Source organism: Canis lupus, chromosome 15 (genome assembly GCF_003254725.2).
Source record: "Canis lupus dingo isolate Sandy chromosome 15, ASM325472v2, whole genome shotgun sequence".
NCBI classification, from domain to species: domain Eukaryota; kingdom Metazoa; phylum Chordata; class Mammalia; order Carnivora; family Canidae; genus Canis; species Canis lupus.
In genome coordinates this window covers 9756643-9772376 of record NC_064257.1, presented here as the reverse complement: position 1 = coordinate 9772376, position 15734 = coordinate 9756643, and the positions used below count along the sequence as shown (strand labels likewise).

General features: G+C 42.6%; 1 protein-coding gene across 9 annotated transcripts in view; it reads right to left on the bottom strand.

Annotated features, from left to right (window-relative positions):
* The window catches only part of EPS15 (epidermal growth factor receptor pathway substrate 15), a 143434-nt gene extending 139742 nt beyond the window's left edge, over positions 1 to 3692 (bottom strand). For 2 of the 9 annotated variants that reach the window (XM_049093898.1, XM_049093897.1), the window contains exon 1: positions 3509 to 3691. In XM_049093898.1, coding sequence (XP_048949855.1) covers positions 3509 to 3541 — 33 coding nt within the window. In that variant the 5' untranslated portion in view covers positions 3542 to 3691. Of the gene's footprint in view, positions 1 to 3187; positions 3342 to 3508 lie in introns of those variants that run through there. The other 7 variants (XM_049093895.1, XM_025420098.3, XM_049093899.1 and 4 more) reach the window with 6 other exon arrangements.
* Positions 3693 to 15734: the final 12042 nt, after the last annotated feature.

Below are 15734 nucleotides of genomic sequence, written 5' to 3'. Positions count from 1 at the left end.
TGGATATGCCAAGTGTCTAGTACAGAGAATAGAGTGAAGTAAACAGCTTTTGAAATCCTACAGTCCTTGGTTCAAATCTCAGATCTACTACTTATTAGCTCATAAATTACTTCCCTCATTTGTAAAATGGAGTGTTAAGTTAAATGAAGTAAAATTCCCTGCATACTGTAACACCCTAATATATACAGTAAACGCTCTTTACATATAGTAAGAAAGGCTGAGAGTAGTAGTAGTAGTAAGGATACAGACTTGAAGAAGAAATGGGCCACTGGGAAAGCTTAAAGAGAGAAAGTATTAATATCTTTTTTTTTTAATTTTTTATTTATTTATGATAGTCACCCAGAGAGAGAGAGAGGCAGAGGGAGAAGCAGGCTCCATTCAGTGAGCCCGACGTGGGATTCGACCCCGGGTCTCCAGGATCGCGCCCTGGGCCAAAGGCAGGTGCCAAACCGCTGCGCCACCCAGGGATCCCTAATATCTTTTTTGTAATCACCACAAGCAAAAATCACAAGATCTTTCTCATTTAAGTTTTACTTCATATTGATTAAAAGAAAATCGAATGTCTAGCGAAGACAATTGAAATTACAAAACACTAATGCTAGGGTTACCTGGGCAGCTAAGTTGGTAAAGCATCCAACTGTTGATCTCAGCTCAGGTCTCTATATCAGGGTCAGATCGTTAAAGCCCAGTGTTAGGCTCCACATTGGGTGTGGAGCCTACTTGAAATTTTAAAAAGTGAAAAAAAAAAGAAAGAAAGAAAACACTAAGGCTACACAACACTAAAGTACCCCGGTAAAGTCCCACTAGAGCTACAAATCATAAAATATGGTCTATAAAAAAGAAATCTCAATTAGAAAGGGCCTTAGATCAGCTCATTCAAACTCCCCTACAGGAATATAAGTTCTATGTTTTGCCTCCAAGAATTGTTATTTGTTTCTTAACATATCCTTAGTATCTAACACATATTTCCTAGCACACAATGAATGCTCAACAAATATTTGTTGAATGAATATTAAAACTAAGAAAATTGAGGCCTTGGAGATCTAACTCAATTCCATAGAGTTAGCTCTTGGCAGATCTGGGACTGGAACTAAGTTCCATTACTCTAGTATTCTATCCTCTGAAGAAGCTAGAATATGATAATTTAAATAAATTATTTTGGTGGCTGGGGAGCTGGTGGGTTGGTTGTCAGTCAAGGAAAGAGGAAGGAAGGAGTAAATTAAAATGTTTTTCACATTTTCCCCCCAAACTGTCAGTTTTACTGAACTGATAAAGGCAAAAAAAACTATAAACAAGACAATCCTAGCATCGTGCCTAGCACATAATAGGTACTTAACAAATATTTGTTGAATGAAAGAACCTACTCCAAAACTTCATCATTATCCCATGACCAGAGGTAGAAACTCACTTCAGCATCTGTTTAATCTTTTAACTGTCACAGAGCCCTTTAAATTTTTCAGTCATTCAAAAGACAGTGTTTAATCACTTTCTTCCAGATGGGCACTGAGGAAGACAGATGAATTAAAATGTGTCCCTGCCCTGGAGGATTTCTCACTTGAGTATGCCTAAGTGTGTGTTTGGGGGTCGGGGGTGGAGTGTGACACAAATAGATCAATAATGAATGTGAAACCAAGTTGCATTGTTACCTTAGTTTATTTGTTTCCAGCAGTTAAAAAAAATAAAAAAAAAAATACACAAGTTTAAAAAGTTTTAAAATGACGAGGCGGCACGTTAGGGTATAGAAAGGTTTAGAAAGGTTCTTTTTCCTGTCCCTTTATATAGAACTTATTGCCTCTAATGTCTTAAAAATATTCTAAATTGGCTTAATTTGAATTATCAATATAAATGAACCATCAATGTACGTTCTCTATGTGAGACACTGAAGGAGAATACTCGTGATTCAGTACTTACTGTGTACATACATGTTCATATTTAAACACACAACCACAACAACCTATTTCAATTATGTAACTATCTATAAAACTGACAAGAGCCTAAAGAAAATGTCCAGAGATGAAGGATGATAAACAGAAATCAGAAACATTAGCCCGGGAGAGAGAATAAAGTACGCAAACAACTCAGAAACAAATCTACAGAAGACTTCAAGAGGGGGAAGCTCCTGCCCGACCCGGCCAGCGCGGCCAGAAAGCAAGGGCCTGCCAACAGCCATGAGACTCCTAAAAAGGGCGACCCAAGAGTCACTGCCGCCACCGCGCACACCTGAATCTCAGGAGGGCCCTTCCAAAGAGGTCCGCCACCAGCCCTCAACCCCACATTCCAAGGATTCTTCCCTGTTACCTGCTTGTCAAAAGAGGGTGAGCGACATCAAGAGAACAGGGAAACCACCAGACGTCACTTAGGAAACAGAATTCCTGCAAACTGAAGTGAGTTACTGGACCTGAGGCACGAGTCTGCGGGTGGCGGCGGGTTCCCCGGAGAGCGGGTGTCGCTCGGGCTCTCGAGTTCACGGCGCCGGGGCAAACACCCCAGAGCCTTCTGCTGCGGCGCGACGACGGCACCGGCCCACGAGAAGCGCGACGGATGTAGGCCAAGGGGACTACAAGGCGGCAGGAGGCAGCGGGCAGCGCGCGGGCTGTGGCAGGCGCTCCGGGCAGGGCGGACCCGCCGAGAAGTGGAAGGCCGGGAGGCTTGGGGTCAGGGCCGGACAAGCGCCGGCCACCTCGGCGGGAGAGCACCGGGGGAAGACCGCCGCGGCCCGCCCTCTCTACGGGGACGGAGGAACGAGGCTCCCAGAGCGAAGCACCGGGCCTAGGCTCTGAGGAACGGGGGAGGCGAGGAAGGGGCCGACCATGGCCCCGCAGGAGGTCATCTCCGGCCGTCCAGCGCCGAGGCCGAGGCGGGCGGAGCCGTCACACCTGTTGATGAGGCGGCGGCTACGCGACGGCCCTCCCCGGCCCGAGGGGGCGGAAGACGACGGAAGCGGAGGTCCAGCCCAGGAGAGCGGGTCGAGGCTTGGCCGAACCCGGAGGGGGCCCAGGCTGGTGCCGAGGGGAGCGCGGGGCTCGACGGAAGCGGCAGACTGCGGCCCCCGTCGGGGGGGGGGGGGGGAACGGCCCTGGGCTCCGCGTCGGGAAGGCGACTTTTAACTCGGGAAGCGCCGCGGAGCCCGGGGGCCGCCGCGCGGGGCGAGGCGGCCGGCGCCGGCGCCAGCGCCACGGGAGCCCACCTGGAGCGCTCCTGGCCTGGAAGGAGGAAACTTCTCGGCGGCCGAGGCGGAGCCGCGCGGGGCCACTGCCCACCCGGCACGGGCACGGGCGCCGCGGGCCGCGCGGGGAGCGGGAGCGGGGGCGGGGTCGTGGCGGGGCGGCGCGGCTGCGGGCTCGGACGGCCCCGCAGTACACGCACACTCAGCCTCGCGCCGCCGCTCGCCCCCGCCCGCCCCGGCGGCCGCCCCGCCCGCACCAGAGAAACTACCCGGCCGCCCGCCCGCAGCGCGGTGGGGGAGGGGCCGCCTGGGACAGCGGCCGAGCCGGGCGGGCGGTGTTACCTGTGTCAGGGAGAGCTGGGCCGCCGCAGCCATGGTGCTTCCATCATGCACGGGAGGGGAAGGAAGGACGGGCGGACTGGGGCTCGGGGCGGGAGGAGGCGGAGGGAGCGGGCAGAGGCGAGGCCCGGGCGGCCGGGCGGGCGGGCGTCTCCCCTGTAACTTCGACAACTTCCCTCCTCCCGCCCGCCCGCCCCGCCCCGCCCCGCCCCGCCCCTCCCGGCCCCGCCCCACCCCGCCCGCCCGCCCGGCGCCAGCGCGGCGGCGCCCAAGTCCTGGCGCCGGATTTCGCGCTGCCGGACAGGAGCCTCCCCCCGGGGCCGCCCAAGAAAACCCGGCGCGGACAGAGAAGTAAGGCGGACGGGCTGCGTAGGCGGAAGAGACCGCAGACAGATTGCCCGGAAAGTTTAGGCAGATCGCCTACGTACTCTAAGCTGCTGCTTCTGAAAAATGGGGGAAATGCTACGCAAAGTCCAGGTTGCTTGTGAAAACGAAATGAGATCGTGATAGAAGTAGCAGTACTTCGTATATGCTAGACTCTGTGCTACACACTATTTTCCAGTTGTATGAGTGGGAGGAACTGAGACACAAATAAGTTATATAAATGAGGAAATAGAAACATAAACAGCTATTTTACCTAAAGTCATACAGCTGATTAGAAAGCCAGGTTAGAATCCAGATCTGCCTCCAAAACCTTTCATTTAACCATGTACGTGATATTGAAAAAGAAGACTTCTAGGTTCTTCCCTCCAGGAGCCAAAATCCAAGTGGGAGGGGCGATAAATAATGTCTTTGCCTGCTTGCTGCTTGCCACACTTACATGGTTTAATAAGAGAGCGCTGGGATCTGCTCAGGCACCTGCAGCACTCCTAATTCCTCCCATAGTCCACCTGGCAAACTTCCAGTTTCTAAAGACATGCTCAAGTATTTTCCCCTTTACAAAGCATCTCCTGATCTCCCCAAGTCAGAGTTACAACTCTTCTTTTTAAATTTCTTCCCTGCTTTATGAAGTCATTGTCACTCAAAGGACCCTTTACATCTGTCTACCCCTCGAGACTGAGAGCTGCTCCATGGCAAGGACTGCTTCTGATGTATTTCTGTATCCTCAAGACCCTAGCATATAGCAGGTACTCAATAAAAGGCGTTAGTTACAATTTGTGTTAAATATAGCGCATCCTACACTATCTCATACTGCCATCTTCAGTTAGAATATACAACAAGTTACTAGAAACCCTGATCTTTAAAGACTTGGCTTATATGCCATCTACTTTAAGAAGCCTTCTAGGAACTTCCATCCCACCTCTTAGTTGTTCTGATGTGGTCCTTCTTATATTCCGCCTGTTTTTAAGAGTTAATTAAGGACTTCTCTGTACCTACCACACTAAAATCCTTGAGGACAGGGGACTGATTCATGACTACATCCCACTCACAGTTTAGTCTACAGCAGAGTAGGCCTCAATAAATGTTTTTGCCTAGAATTGGTCTTCTTTTCTCAGTCATGGTGGCTCCCCACACCAACAAACCAAAACTCTATCAGACCCATGACCTTGTCACCATTATCATAGAAGTCCCATTTAATATACCAGGAGGGCCAGCTGGACAAGGCTCATGATGGAGTAAGCCTCACCTAAGTTTTTAGACTTTTGCCACCACAGGCAAACCACCTGAGAAATGCCTCCAGAAATTCCTGACTCTACTCAGACTCCTTTTCATAAGGTCTGGCCACAAGGAGCCAGGCATGCAGGTCTAGTGGACCACCACATATTCAACAGTCTCCTTTGGTCTCTTTTTGCTCTTATTCTTTTTAACTCAAGGGAAAAGGGGAGATATTGTTTTAAATTAGTTTACCTTGGTATGTCCATCAGCCATAACCACAACTGATGTTTCTATTTGACTTTAAAAAAAAAAAAAAAAAAGATTGTATTTATTTATTCATGACAGATGCAGAGAGAGAGCGGCAGTGACACAGGCAGGGGGAGAGGGAGAGAAGCAGGCTCCATGCAGGGAGCCCGGCGTGGGACTCGATCCCGGGTCTCCAGGATCACACCCTGGGCTGAGGTCGGCGCCAAACCACTGGGCCACCCAGGTTGCCCTCTATTTGACTTTTCTGTATTACATTATCACATCTGAGCTTCACAACTCTGAAAAGTATAAACCCACTTTATAGATATAGTAAATGAAGGTTACAGGGGTTAAGTGATTTGCCTAAAGTTACACAGCTAATAACCAAAGCAGTATAGCATAGTGGAATAAACAGGGCTTGGATGCCAGAAACATCCAGGTTATAGTTCTGGTTCTACCATTTACTAGCTATACAACCTTAGGGTTGTTGTGAGGATAAATGAAATAACATATATGAAAATACTTAAAGATGGAGATAGTTATAGATGTAGGCTAAGAAATCTGAAAGCCAGTATACCTGGGTGGCTCAATGGTTGAGCATCTGCCTTTGGCTCAGGTCATGATCCCGGGGTCATGGGATCGAGTCCCACATTGGGCTCCGAGCATGGAGCCTGCTTCTCCCTCTGCCTGTGTCTCTGCCTCTCTCTCCGTGTCTTACGAATAGATAAAATCAAGAAGAGAAGGAAAGAAAGAAAGAAAGAAACCTGAAAGCCATGGAGTAAATTATTATGGGAAATACAAATTCACTTGCTATTCAAAGAAGAGCCTCCAAATCATATAAAATATAAGAAGATACTACTTTTGGTGAATAGAGTGGAATTCCTGGTGTATAGAGTTTTCCAGAAAGGCAATATGTAGGTAGTAAGGAAAATATTGGAATCATTTGGTGTATGGCCTCAGACAAACCTGTTTGAGCCTCAGTTTCTCATATATAAAAATGAGCAGATCAGGGACACCTGGGTGGCACATCCGTTAAGCACCCCACTCTTGGTTTCAGCTCAGGTCATGATCTCAGAGTCGTGAGATCGAGCCCTGTATTGGGCTCCACACTCAGTACAGAGTAACTGCTTTAGACTCTCTCTACCTCTCCCACTGCCCCTCCCACTTGTGTGCTCTCTCTCATTCTCTCTCGCTCTCTCTCTCTAAGATAAATAAATCTATAAAAAATGAGCAGATCAGTGTGGAAAATATGGAGGAAACATAAGGAATTATTACTGTTATAATCATTGCGTGATTTATAGTAAATCAAAAACAATACCTTGTATGTTTTCAGAATTGCTTTTCACAGTTTATCAATTTTTCACATCAGCATATAGCATGATAAAGATTGTTGAAGTGAATTTAATGCATAGTCTCATGTGTAGTTATTATTTGCATCGTTATTTTATCCCCATTTCACAGACAAAAAAAAAAAAAAAACAAGGAACAAATATTTTGTAAATAACTTGTTTCAGTAAAGTCCACTTAGAGCAAACTTAGCTTGGACCGTGATTAAAATAATAATAATGATAGTCAGAGCTCCCAGTAAGGGAAGACAAGCTAAAAATTATTATATGGGAGTTGTCTCAGACACCTTTCCAGACCACTAATAATTTGTACTGGCTTCCTTTTCCACTCATTGGTTCTGGTTTAAATTTAAAATTTGACACGTGATGGATGATGGGAGTGATGGTCCAAACTCACAAAAAGGCCTTAGAACTTCTGGGACTGGATTTCTTTTTAAATGACACACCAATGAGAGTTTGCAAATGCCTGTCCCAGTTCTCATCAAAGCACTGGGTCATATCCCAAATCTATTTTAGGAGAGTAGAATGTAGCTAATGGAAGATATGTTGTGATCTAATTCATTGTAACAAGAATGAGCTTCATGGAGCAGAGAAAAAACTTGACCATTTTTTCTAGGGCAACTTAATGTCTCTTGGGCTCTAAGCTTTGTATTCCTCATCTGTACATTGGAGATAATAAACACCTATTTTATAGGGATGATATAAAGACTACAAATAATGCATAAATATCCCATATCAAAGAACCTTGACTGAAATAAAGGCCTAATTAATGGTAGCTGTAAGAACACCATTCCTCAAGATCACCATTTAACTCCACCCCTCAGACAATTAACTCTCCAATTACTCAGTGAGTTTTGCAGATACACTGGCCATAAGAAAGGAGCACCTTAAACAGCTGATGTGTATGCCTGTTATAGGAAAGATAGATGTAGTAAAGTTGTGTCTGATGACTTAAATCTGGTTACTGACAATCAACAAATGCTGCTTTCATGCACATTATTTCATTTAATCCTCACAACAACCCTATATGGATTATGATCCATGTTACTTTAAAGAAGAGGAATTTGTCCAAATTCATAGTGACAAAGCTAAAAATTATACATAGATCTTCTGACTCAAACATGCCTTTTACTAGGGCATGTTGCTGGTATCCTGTAGATATTGGTCACCTCCAAGAAGACTTGATAAAATGGTGCTTTTGACCATGGAAAGCTGAAGATGAGCCTCTGGATTTATAATAACCCTAAACCCAAGATCATCCTGAAGAGAACTTAGATCATTAACAACTTTGTCATCAGCCTATCTTTCCATTTTTTTTTAATTTTTATTTATTTTTGATAGTCACAGAGAGAGAGAGAGAATGAGGCAGAGACACAGGCAGAGGGAGAAGCAGGCTCCATGCACCGGGAGCCCGACGTGGGATTCGATCCCGGGTCTCCAGGATCGCGCCCTGGGCCAAAGGCAGGCGCCAAACCGCTGCGCCACCCAGGGATCCCTCCATTTTTGTATCCTACTCTAACTCCCAATCCTCCCCAGCCAATCCTTCAGGGACACCACAGCTACTTTTATTTCTTTATATTCCAACTTTAGAGGTGACAATCATATCAGCTCTTCTTGAACACTGCATATCTGTGATGTCAGCATTTAGAAATACAGGATGCTTGATTGAAACTATGGGGGAAAAAAAACCTGAGGAGCTCTCTGAATACACAAAGAACCAGTTTATTTGCGTGACACTTTGAGAAAGGCCTTCCATATAAATGGTGCTAAGCTACAGGAAAAAAAAAAATTCAACTACAATTGTAATGATAATCTGGAGCTCATGCTTCCAAGCTGTTTGTTGCATAAATATAGCCCATTATTGTTCATGTTTGCCCAGGACAGAAAGAATATGTGAGGCTGCACAATAATAACAATTGTGCTACACAAATAACTGTCTCTGTGCCAGGAACTGAAAAGAACAAGCAGTAAGAGATTTTTAAATGCCACATACACCCAGGGTGTGATAGGGCATTTCAAAACTGTCTTCATAGCTAATTTTTCAGGGCGATGGGGTGTCCTGGGAAGAGTCTGAATTTAGAACTGGAAAGGCCGAGTCTGGTGCAGGCTTGGCTCTGCTACTTCCTAATTTTGTGACCTTGGACAAGTCAGTGAACTATACCAAGCCATTGTTTCCTATAAACTGAAAGTAATGATAGCACCTACCTAGTTGTGCTGTTATGATGCTTAAGTGAGGTTTCCTGTGAAAGCAGTTAGCCTAGTACCTGGCACATAGTGGACACTCGATAAGCATTAGCTCCTTTTTCTTCTTAACTAAAGAATACTTAGGGTTTGAGAAACCAGAAACAAAAATAGAAATCATTTTTAAAGAGCTTCAGGGGCAGTCCGGGTGGCTCAGCGGTTTAGCGCCGCCTTCACCCCAGGGCCTGATCCTGGAAACCCGGGATCCAGTCCCGTGTTGGCCTCCCTTGCGTGGAGCCTGCTTCTCCCTCTGCCTGTGTCTCTGCCTCTCTCTCTCTCTCTCTCTCTCATAAATAAATAAATAAATAAATAAATAAATAAATAAATAAATAAATAAATAAATATTTTTTAAAAATTAAAAATTAAAAAAAATAAAGAGCTTCAGTGGTTTTTCCAAAACCTACCTTAATGGTTTTTTAAAATAAAATTCAGGGGATCCCTGGGTGGCTCAGCGGTTTGGTGCCTGCCTTTGACTCAGGGCACAATCCTGGAGTCCCGGGATCGAGTCCCGCATCAGGCTCCCTGCAAGGAGCCTGCTTCTCCCTCTGCCTGTGTCTCTGCCTCTCTCTCTCTCTATGTCTATCATAAATAAATAAATAAATCTTTAAAAAAAATAAAATAAAAATAAAATTCATTCATCCATTAGTAATAGTTACCAAGTACTCAAGAACAAGGAAGATTATTATATTTATGTCCCAAGAGTTCCATTGGCTTCCAGTGAGCAAGCAAATGCAGTTTTACACTTGTCCTATTTCCTTCCTTCCTTTCTTTTCACTTCTTTTCTTTCTTTTTCTTTCTCTCTCTTATGAAGTGTCCTGGAAACTATAAGAAACCAAAAGAACACCATGGGAAAGAAAATATTTGCACTCAAGACTGTAGGTCCTTTCATCTGCAGATTTCAAAGCATTGTCTCCATCACTAATTACTAGCCCTGCTTAACAAGTGGGACTGCTGAAACACCATCAAATTAAGAAGCTTGCCCTAAATCACAAGGCAAGGCAGAGGATGGGCTGCAGACAGAACAAAGCTATCCTGTTTGCCAGCCTTGGGCTCTAAAATAGGACACATGAGAGTCAACAGAGGCTTCAAGGAACACAAAGAAAAGTTTGGGGAATCTGATTTTGTACTTTTGAATCATTGCAGTGACAAGACCATGGACTTTAGAGTCAACTTTGACTTCAAATCTCAGCTCAGTTCCTTATGAACTGTGTAACCTCGGTCAAATCATAAGTTAAATCTCAGTTTCCTTCTCTAAAATGGAGATATTAATTCCTACCTCTAAGGGTTTAGGGAGAGTTAAATGATGCAACTTTTGTGAAAATACCTAGCACAGTGTCCTACACTTAACAGGTTCATGTCGGAGAAAACTAAGACACACCACATATACACATAATGACAAATAGCTCTTTCAGTCAAAGATTTTCTAAGCCATAATCACAGTTGTGTCTCAGTTTAAAATGATGACTGTGTATTGAACATCTCATAACACAAATAGAGGATGCCTTGTTCAGTCCATCACTTTCTTCATTTATTCAGTGCTTTCTTTCATAGCCCAAGTCTAATCTATCAGCAAGTTTTGTTGGCTTAACTTCCAATATATATCTGAAATTCCAATTCTATTTTCAAAATATATTCTAGATGTAACCATTTCTCACTGTCTTCACTGCCACCATCACTTCTCTCCTGGACGACTGCTAAAACTCCTTAACTAATCTCCCCAGTCTCATGTTTGTACCTACATTTATTCTTCTTATTATAGACAGAGTGATCTCTTAAAAAAAAAAGAAAAGAAAAGAAAAGAAAGAAAGAAAGAAAAAAATGGATCTTGTCATTTCCCTATTTAAGATCCTCTGGGACTTCTCAAACTCCTGACCATCAGCTCCAGTGAAGCCAGGTCTTTCCAGGTAAAATATGAATCAGCAAAGTGCAGAAGAGCAAGTATGTTCTGGGCATACTGAGATATTTTGTTGGATGGAGCATGATGGGGACTGGAGAGGGAGGAACCTGCAGAGAAAGATAGAGGAAATATTAGGACATGCTCAGAAGGAATCATGAATGGGCCAGAAGAGGCTTAGGGAAATGTGTCTGTTTGGAGATTCTCAGACAAGCAAAATCACTACTGGACACAAAAGAAACCATTATTGTTTTGTGTTGATGACATTTTAAAATCTAATCACCTTGATTTTTTAAAAGGGCAGTCTGGAATCTATTTTACCCTTTCAAAAGGAAATCAGGAATCCTGACATCAGGACAGTGGTTAAGAGGCTGGGGGCTTTAGAATCAAACAAATTTGAGATTGGATTGAGGCCCTCCACTTATAAGCTATAGCACCAACGACAAATTATTAAAAGTCTTTGAGCCTCAGTTTTATGTAAACTACATCAGAGTGATAACAAAATTAAATGGACAATGCTTATAGAGCACATTGCACAGTGTCCGGCACACGAGAATAAGTGCTGGATAAATGGAGACTACACATTATGGTAATGATGATGATAGTTAAGTATTTAGTTATCTGTATAACTGCCCTCATATTCTTTTTTTTTCATATTCTTTACCATTACTAATAAACACTGTCAGTGTCTCACCTGTAACAAAGATCTGAAATAAATCTGTCAAATTTTGAAAGTCTGAGGAGACTGTCCTGATTCACAGCAACGTTTGGCCCTGAAAGATAACAAAAAAAGGTACATATTTTACTGGAGGCATTATCCACTCAATCCTACAGTCCAGAAAAATCAATGTATGCAAAAAGGAGAGTAGCATCACATATGCATTTAACTGTATATGAATGTAATTATACACCCTCAGTGCTCAGTGTTTAAAGGAAGGGGTTTTTGTTGTTACTTTCAATATTATCTCTTTATGCAAGCCAAGGATTTCAGCTGATACTCAAAGAGGCAAGGATTTGATTTAAGGCTGAAGAAAATAATTGGCAGTGTTGAGCTTATGCAAAGACAGTATGTCTGTATATTATACTGAATAAGTTCTTGAATTTTTCAGGGATAACCCTGACAATATACAATTTTGGCTAAGTGTCAAGCTTAACCTCAAGTAAGCTACAGCTGTTCTTTTTGCAAAATTATACATTATAAGTGGGTCAGATGAAGGAAGTAAATGGTTAAAAGTGTGGATTTATTTATTTATTTATTTATTTATTTATTTATTTATTTTTATTGGTGTTCAATTTACCAACATACAGAATAACCCCCAGTGCCCATCACCCAATCACTCCCACCCCCCGCCCTCCTCCCCTTCTACCACCCCTAGTTCGTTTCCCAGAGTTAGCAGTCTTTACGTTATGCCTCCCTTTCTGATATTTCCCACACATTTCTTCTCCCTTCCCTTATATTCCCTTTCACTATTATTTATATTCCCCATATGAATGAGAACATATAATGTTTGTCCTTCTCCGACTGACTTACTTCACTCAGCAAAAGTGTGGATTTATTGTCAAAAAGGCTTGGGTTCAAATTCTGATTCTGGCCCTGGGAACCTGGAAAAGTTACTTAACTATTCGGCCTAAGATGGGTGAAATGGGAATGATGCTCCCTACCTCACTACATGTTTTGGGCAGTTTTGTTACATCAAGATGCAGTGGGGTCTGGAAAATCATCAACTTTGAGGAATTGGATTCAAGAAAACCAATTGTGTTTGAAAGGCCATAAATAGGGGATCCCTGGGTGGCACAGCGGTTTGGTGCCTGCCTTTGGCCCAGGGCACGATCCTGGAGACCTGGGATCGAGTCCCACATCGGGCTCCCGGTGCATGGAGCCTGCTCCTCCCTCTGCCTGTGTCTCTGCCTCTCTCTCTCTCTCTGTGACTATCATAAATAAATAAATAAATTAGTTTTAAAATTTTTTTTAAAAATTGAAAGGCCATAAATATGAAATTCTATATAAAACAAATTATCCCTATAATTAAGTATCCACCCAAGGGGACGGTGAAAAAAAAATTTTTTATACTGCTTAACAGAGAAGATTCTGATTGAAACTTTAAGGGAACATTATCTCAAGCCCATAAGAGAACATTAACAACATCCTGCAAACTCCTAGACAGGTGGGCTCATTTTCAGACCACTGATTAGAACTACCAATGACAGGTTTACTGAAGTATGGGACTTATAAAGAGCAGATAAATAGGCTTCTTCCCATTTATTAATTTATTCAACAAGTTTTTAGTACATACGATACCTCAAGCATTCTGCAAGGTAGAGGAGTCACAAAAGTGAATAAGACATATCTCCACCCTCAAGGAGCACATAGCCTAGAGAAGAAGGACAAGCAAAATGGCAATTATAAACACAATGTGGGATGCCTGGGTGATTCAGTGGCTGAGCGTCTGCCTTCAGCCCAGGTCATGATCCCAGGATCAAGTCCTGCATCAGGCTCCTCGCAGGTAGCCTGCTTCTCCCTCTGCCTGTCTCTGCCTCTCTCTGTGTCTCTCGTGAATAAATAAATAAAATCTTAAAAAATAAAAATAAAATAAATAAACACAACGTGATGAAGTTAAAAGAATAAGATCTCAGTGATGTAGAAATACACAGAAGGAATATAACATCTGTGCTATGGGACAAGGAAGGGGAGGCTTCCTAGTAGAAGCTGTATATATAAGCTGATACCTGCAGGGTTGCCTGAGTGACTCAGTTGGTTAAGTGTCTGCCTTTGACTCAGGTCATGATCTCAGGGTCCTGGGATTGAGCCCCACATTGGACTCCCTGCTCAAAGGGAGCCTGCTTCTCCCTCTCCTCCTCCCCCTGCTTGTGCTCTCTCTCTCTCTCTCTTTCTCTCTGTCAAATAAATAAAAATAAAAATCTTAAAAAAAGAAGACCTAAATAAATGGAAAGACTTTTCATGTTCATGGAGAAGACTCAAGGTTGTTGAAATGGCAATACTTCCCAAATTGATCTATAGATCCAGTGCAACCCCTATTAGAATCTCAGCTAACTTCTTTGTAGGAATTCACAAGCTGATTCTAAAATACATTTGGATTTGCAAGACTCAGAATAGCCAATCTTGAAAATGAAGAACATAATTGAAAGATCATACTTCCTAATTTAAAACTTACCACCAAGGTAGAGTAACCAAGACAGTGTCTACCAAGACAGACTGGCATAAGGGAAGACATATAAATCAATGGAATGGAATTGAGACTACAAAAATTTATGGCCAGTTGGTTTTCTTTTTCTTATTTTTTAAAGTAATCTCTACACCCAATATGGGGCTCAAACTCATGACCCCAAAATCAAGAGTCTCATGCTCTACCAACTGAGCCAGCCAGGTGCCCCTTGGTTTTCAGCAAGAGTGCCAAGACAATTCAATGGAGGAAAGAATAGTCTTTTTTGACAAATTGTACTGGGACAACTGAATATCCACAAACAAAAGAATGAAGTGTGGCGCCTATGTCATTCCATATACAAAAACCAACTCAAAATAGGTCATTGATATACATGTATGTTTATAAAGATCTTAGGAGAAGGTAAGTTTCTTAACCCTAAAACTCTAAGAGGAAAATATAGATAGATGTAAATCTTTATGCTTTGGATTAGGTAATGCTTTCTTGACTATAACACCAAAAGCATTAGCAACAAGAGGAAAATAGATCAATTGAACATCAGAACCAAAAACTTTTGTGCTTCAAGGGGAGCCATCAAGAAAGTAAAGACAATCCAAGGAATGGGAGGGTATATTTGCAAATCACATATCTGATAAAGGAGTTGTTCAGAATATATTTTAAGAAGACTTTCAGCTCAATAACAAGAAGACAAATAACCCAATTTTAAAAGTGGGTAAATTCTTTGAATACACATTTCTCCAAAGTATACAAGTGGCCAAAAACTGCACAAAATACACTCTAAGTGCAACATCATTAATGTTAGGGAAATGCAAATCAAACCACAACGAAATAGCACTTCACACCCACTAAAATGGTTATAATTTTTAAATAGACAATAACAACTGCATATCTACATGCAAAAGAATGTTGTTGATATTGTTTCAATAATCCAGAATTGACAAGGATGTGAAGAAATTGGACTCCTCACACATTGCTGGTGGAAATATAAAACGATATAGCCACTTTGGAAAACAATTTGGCAGTTCCTCAAAGAATTATCATATGCCTCAACAATTCTACTCCTAGGTATATAGCCGAAAGAATTAAAAACATATGGTTGCATAAAAGCTTGCATATGAATATTCATAGTAACATTACTTATAATAACCAAAAATTTAAAAACAAATGTCCATCATCGACAAATAGATAAATACATGTGGTATATCTACACGATGAAGTTATTATTCAGCAATAAAAAGGAATGAAGTACTGATCCATGCTACAACACGAATGAACCTTGAAAACATTATGCTAGGGACACCTGGGTGGCTCAGTGGTTGAGCATCTGCCTTCGGCTGAGATCATGATCCTGGGGTCCTGTAGGGAGTCTGCTTCTCCTTCTGCCTGTGTCTCTGCCTCTCTCTGTTTGTCTCTCATGAATAAATAAATAAAATATTTTTAAAAAAGAAAGAAAGAAAAAAGGAAAGCAAGCAAGCAAGAAAGAAAACATTATCCTAAATGAAAGAACCCAGACATAAAAGGCTTTTATGCCCCACATTGTATGATTCCATTTATATAAAATCTCCAGAATAGGCAAATCCACGGGGAAAGAAATTAGATTAGCAGTTGTCAGAAGCGAGGGAAAGGAGGATAGGAGTGAGTGCTAATGGACACAGAGTTTCTTCTTGGAGTGGTGAAAATGTTCTGCAATTAGATAATGATGATGTTTGTGCAATTCTGTGAAT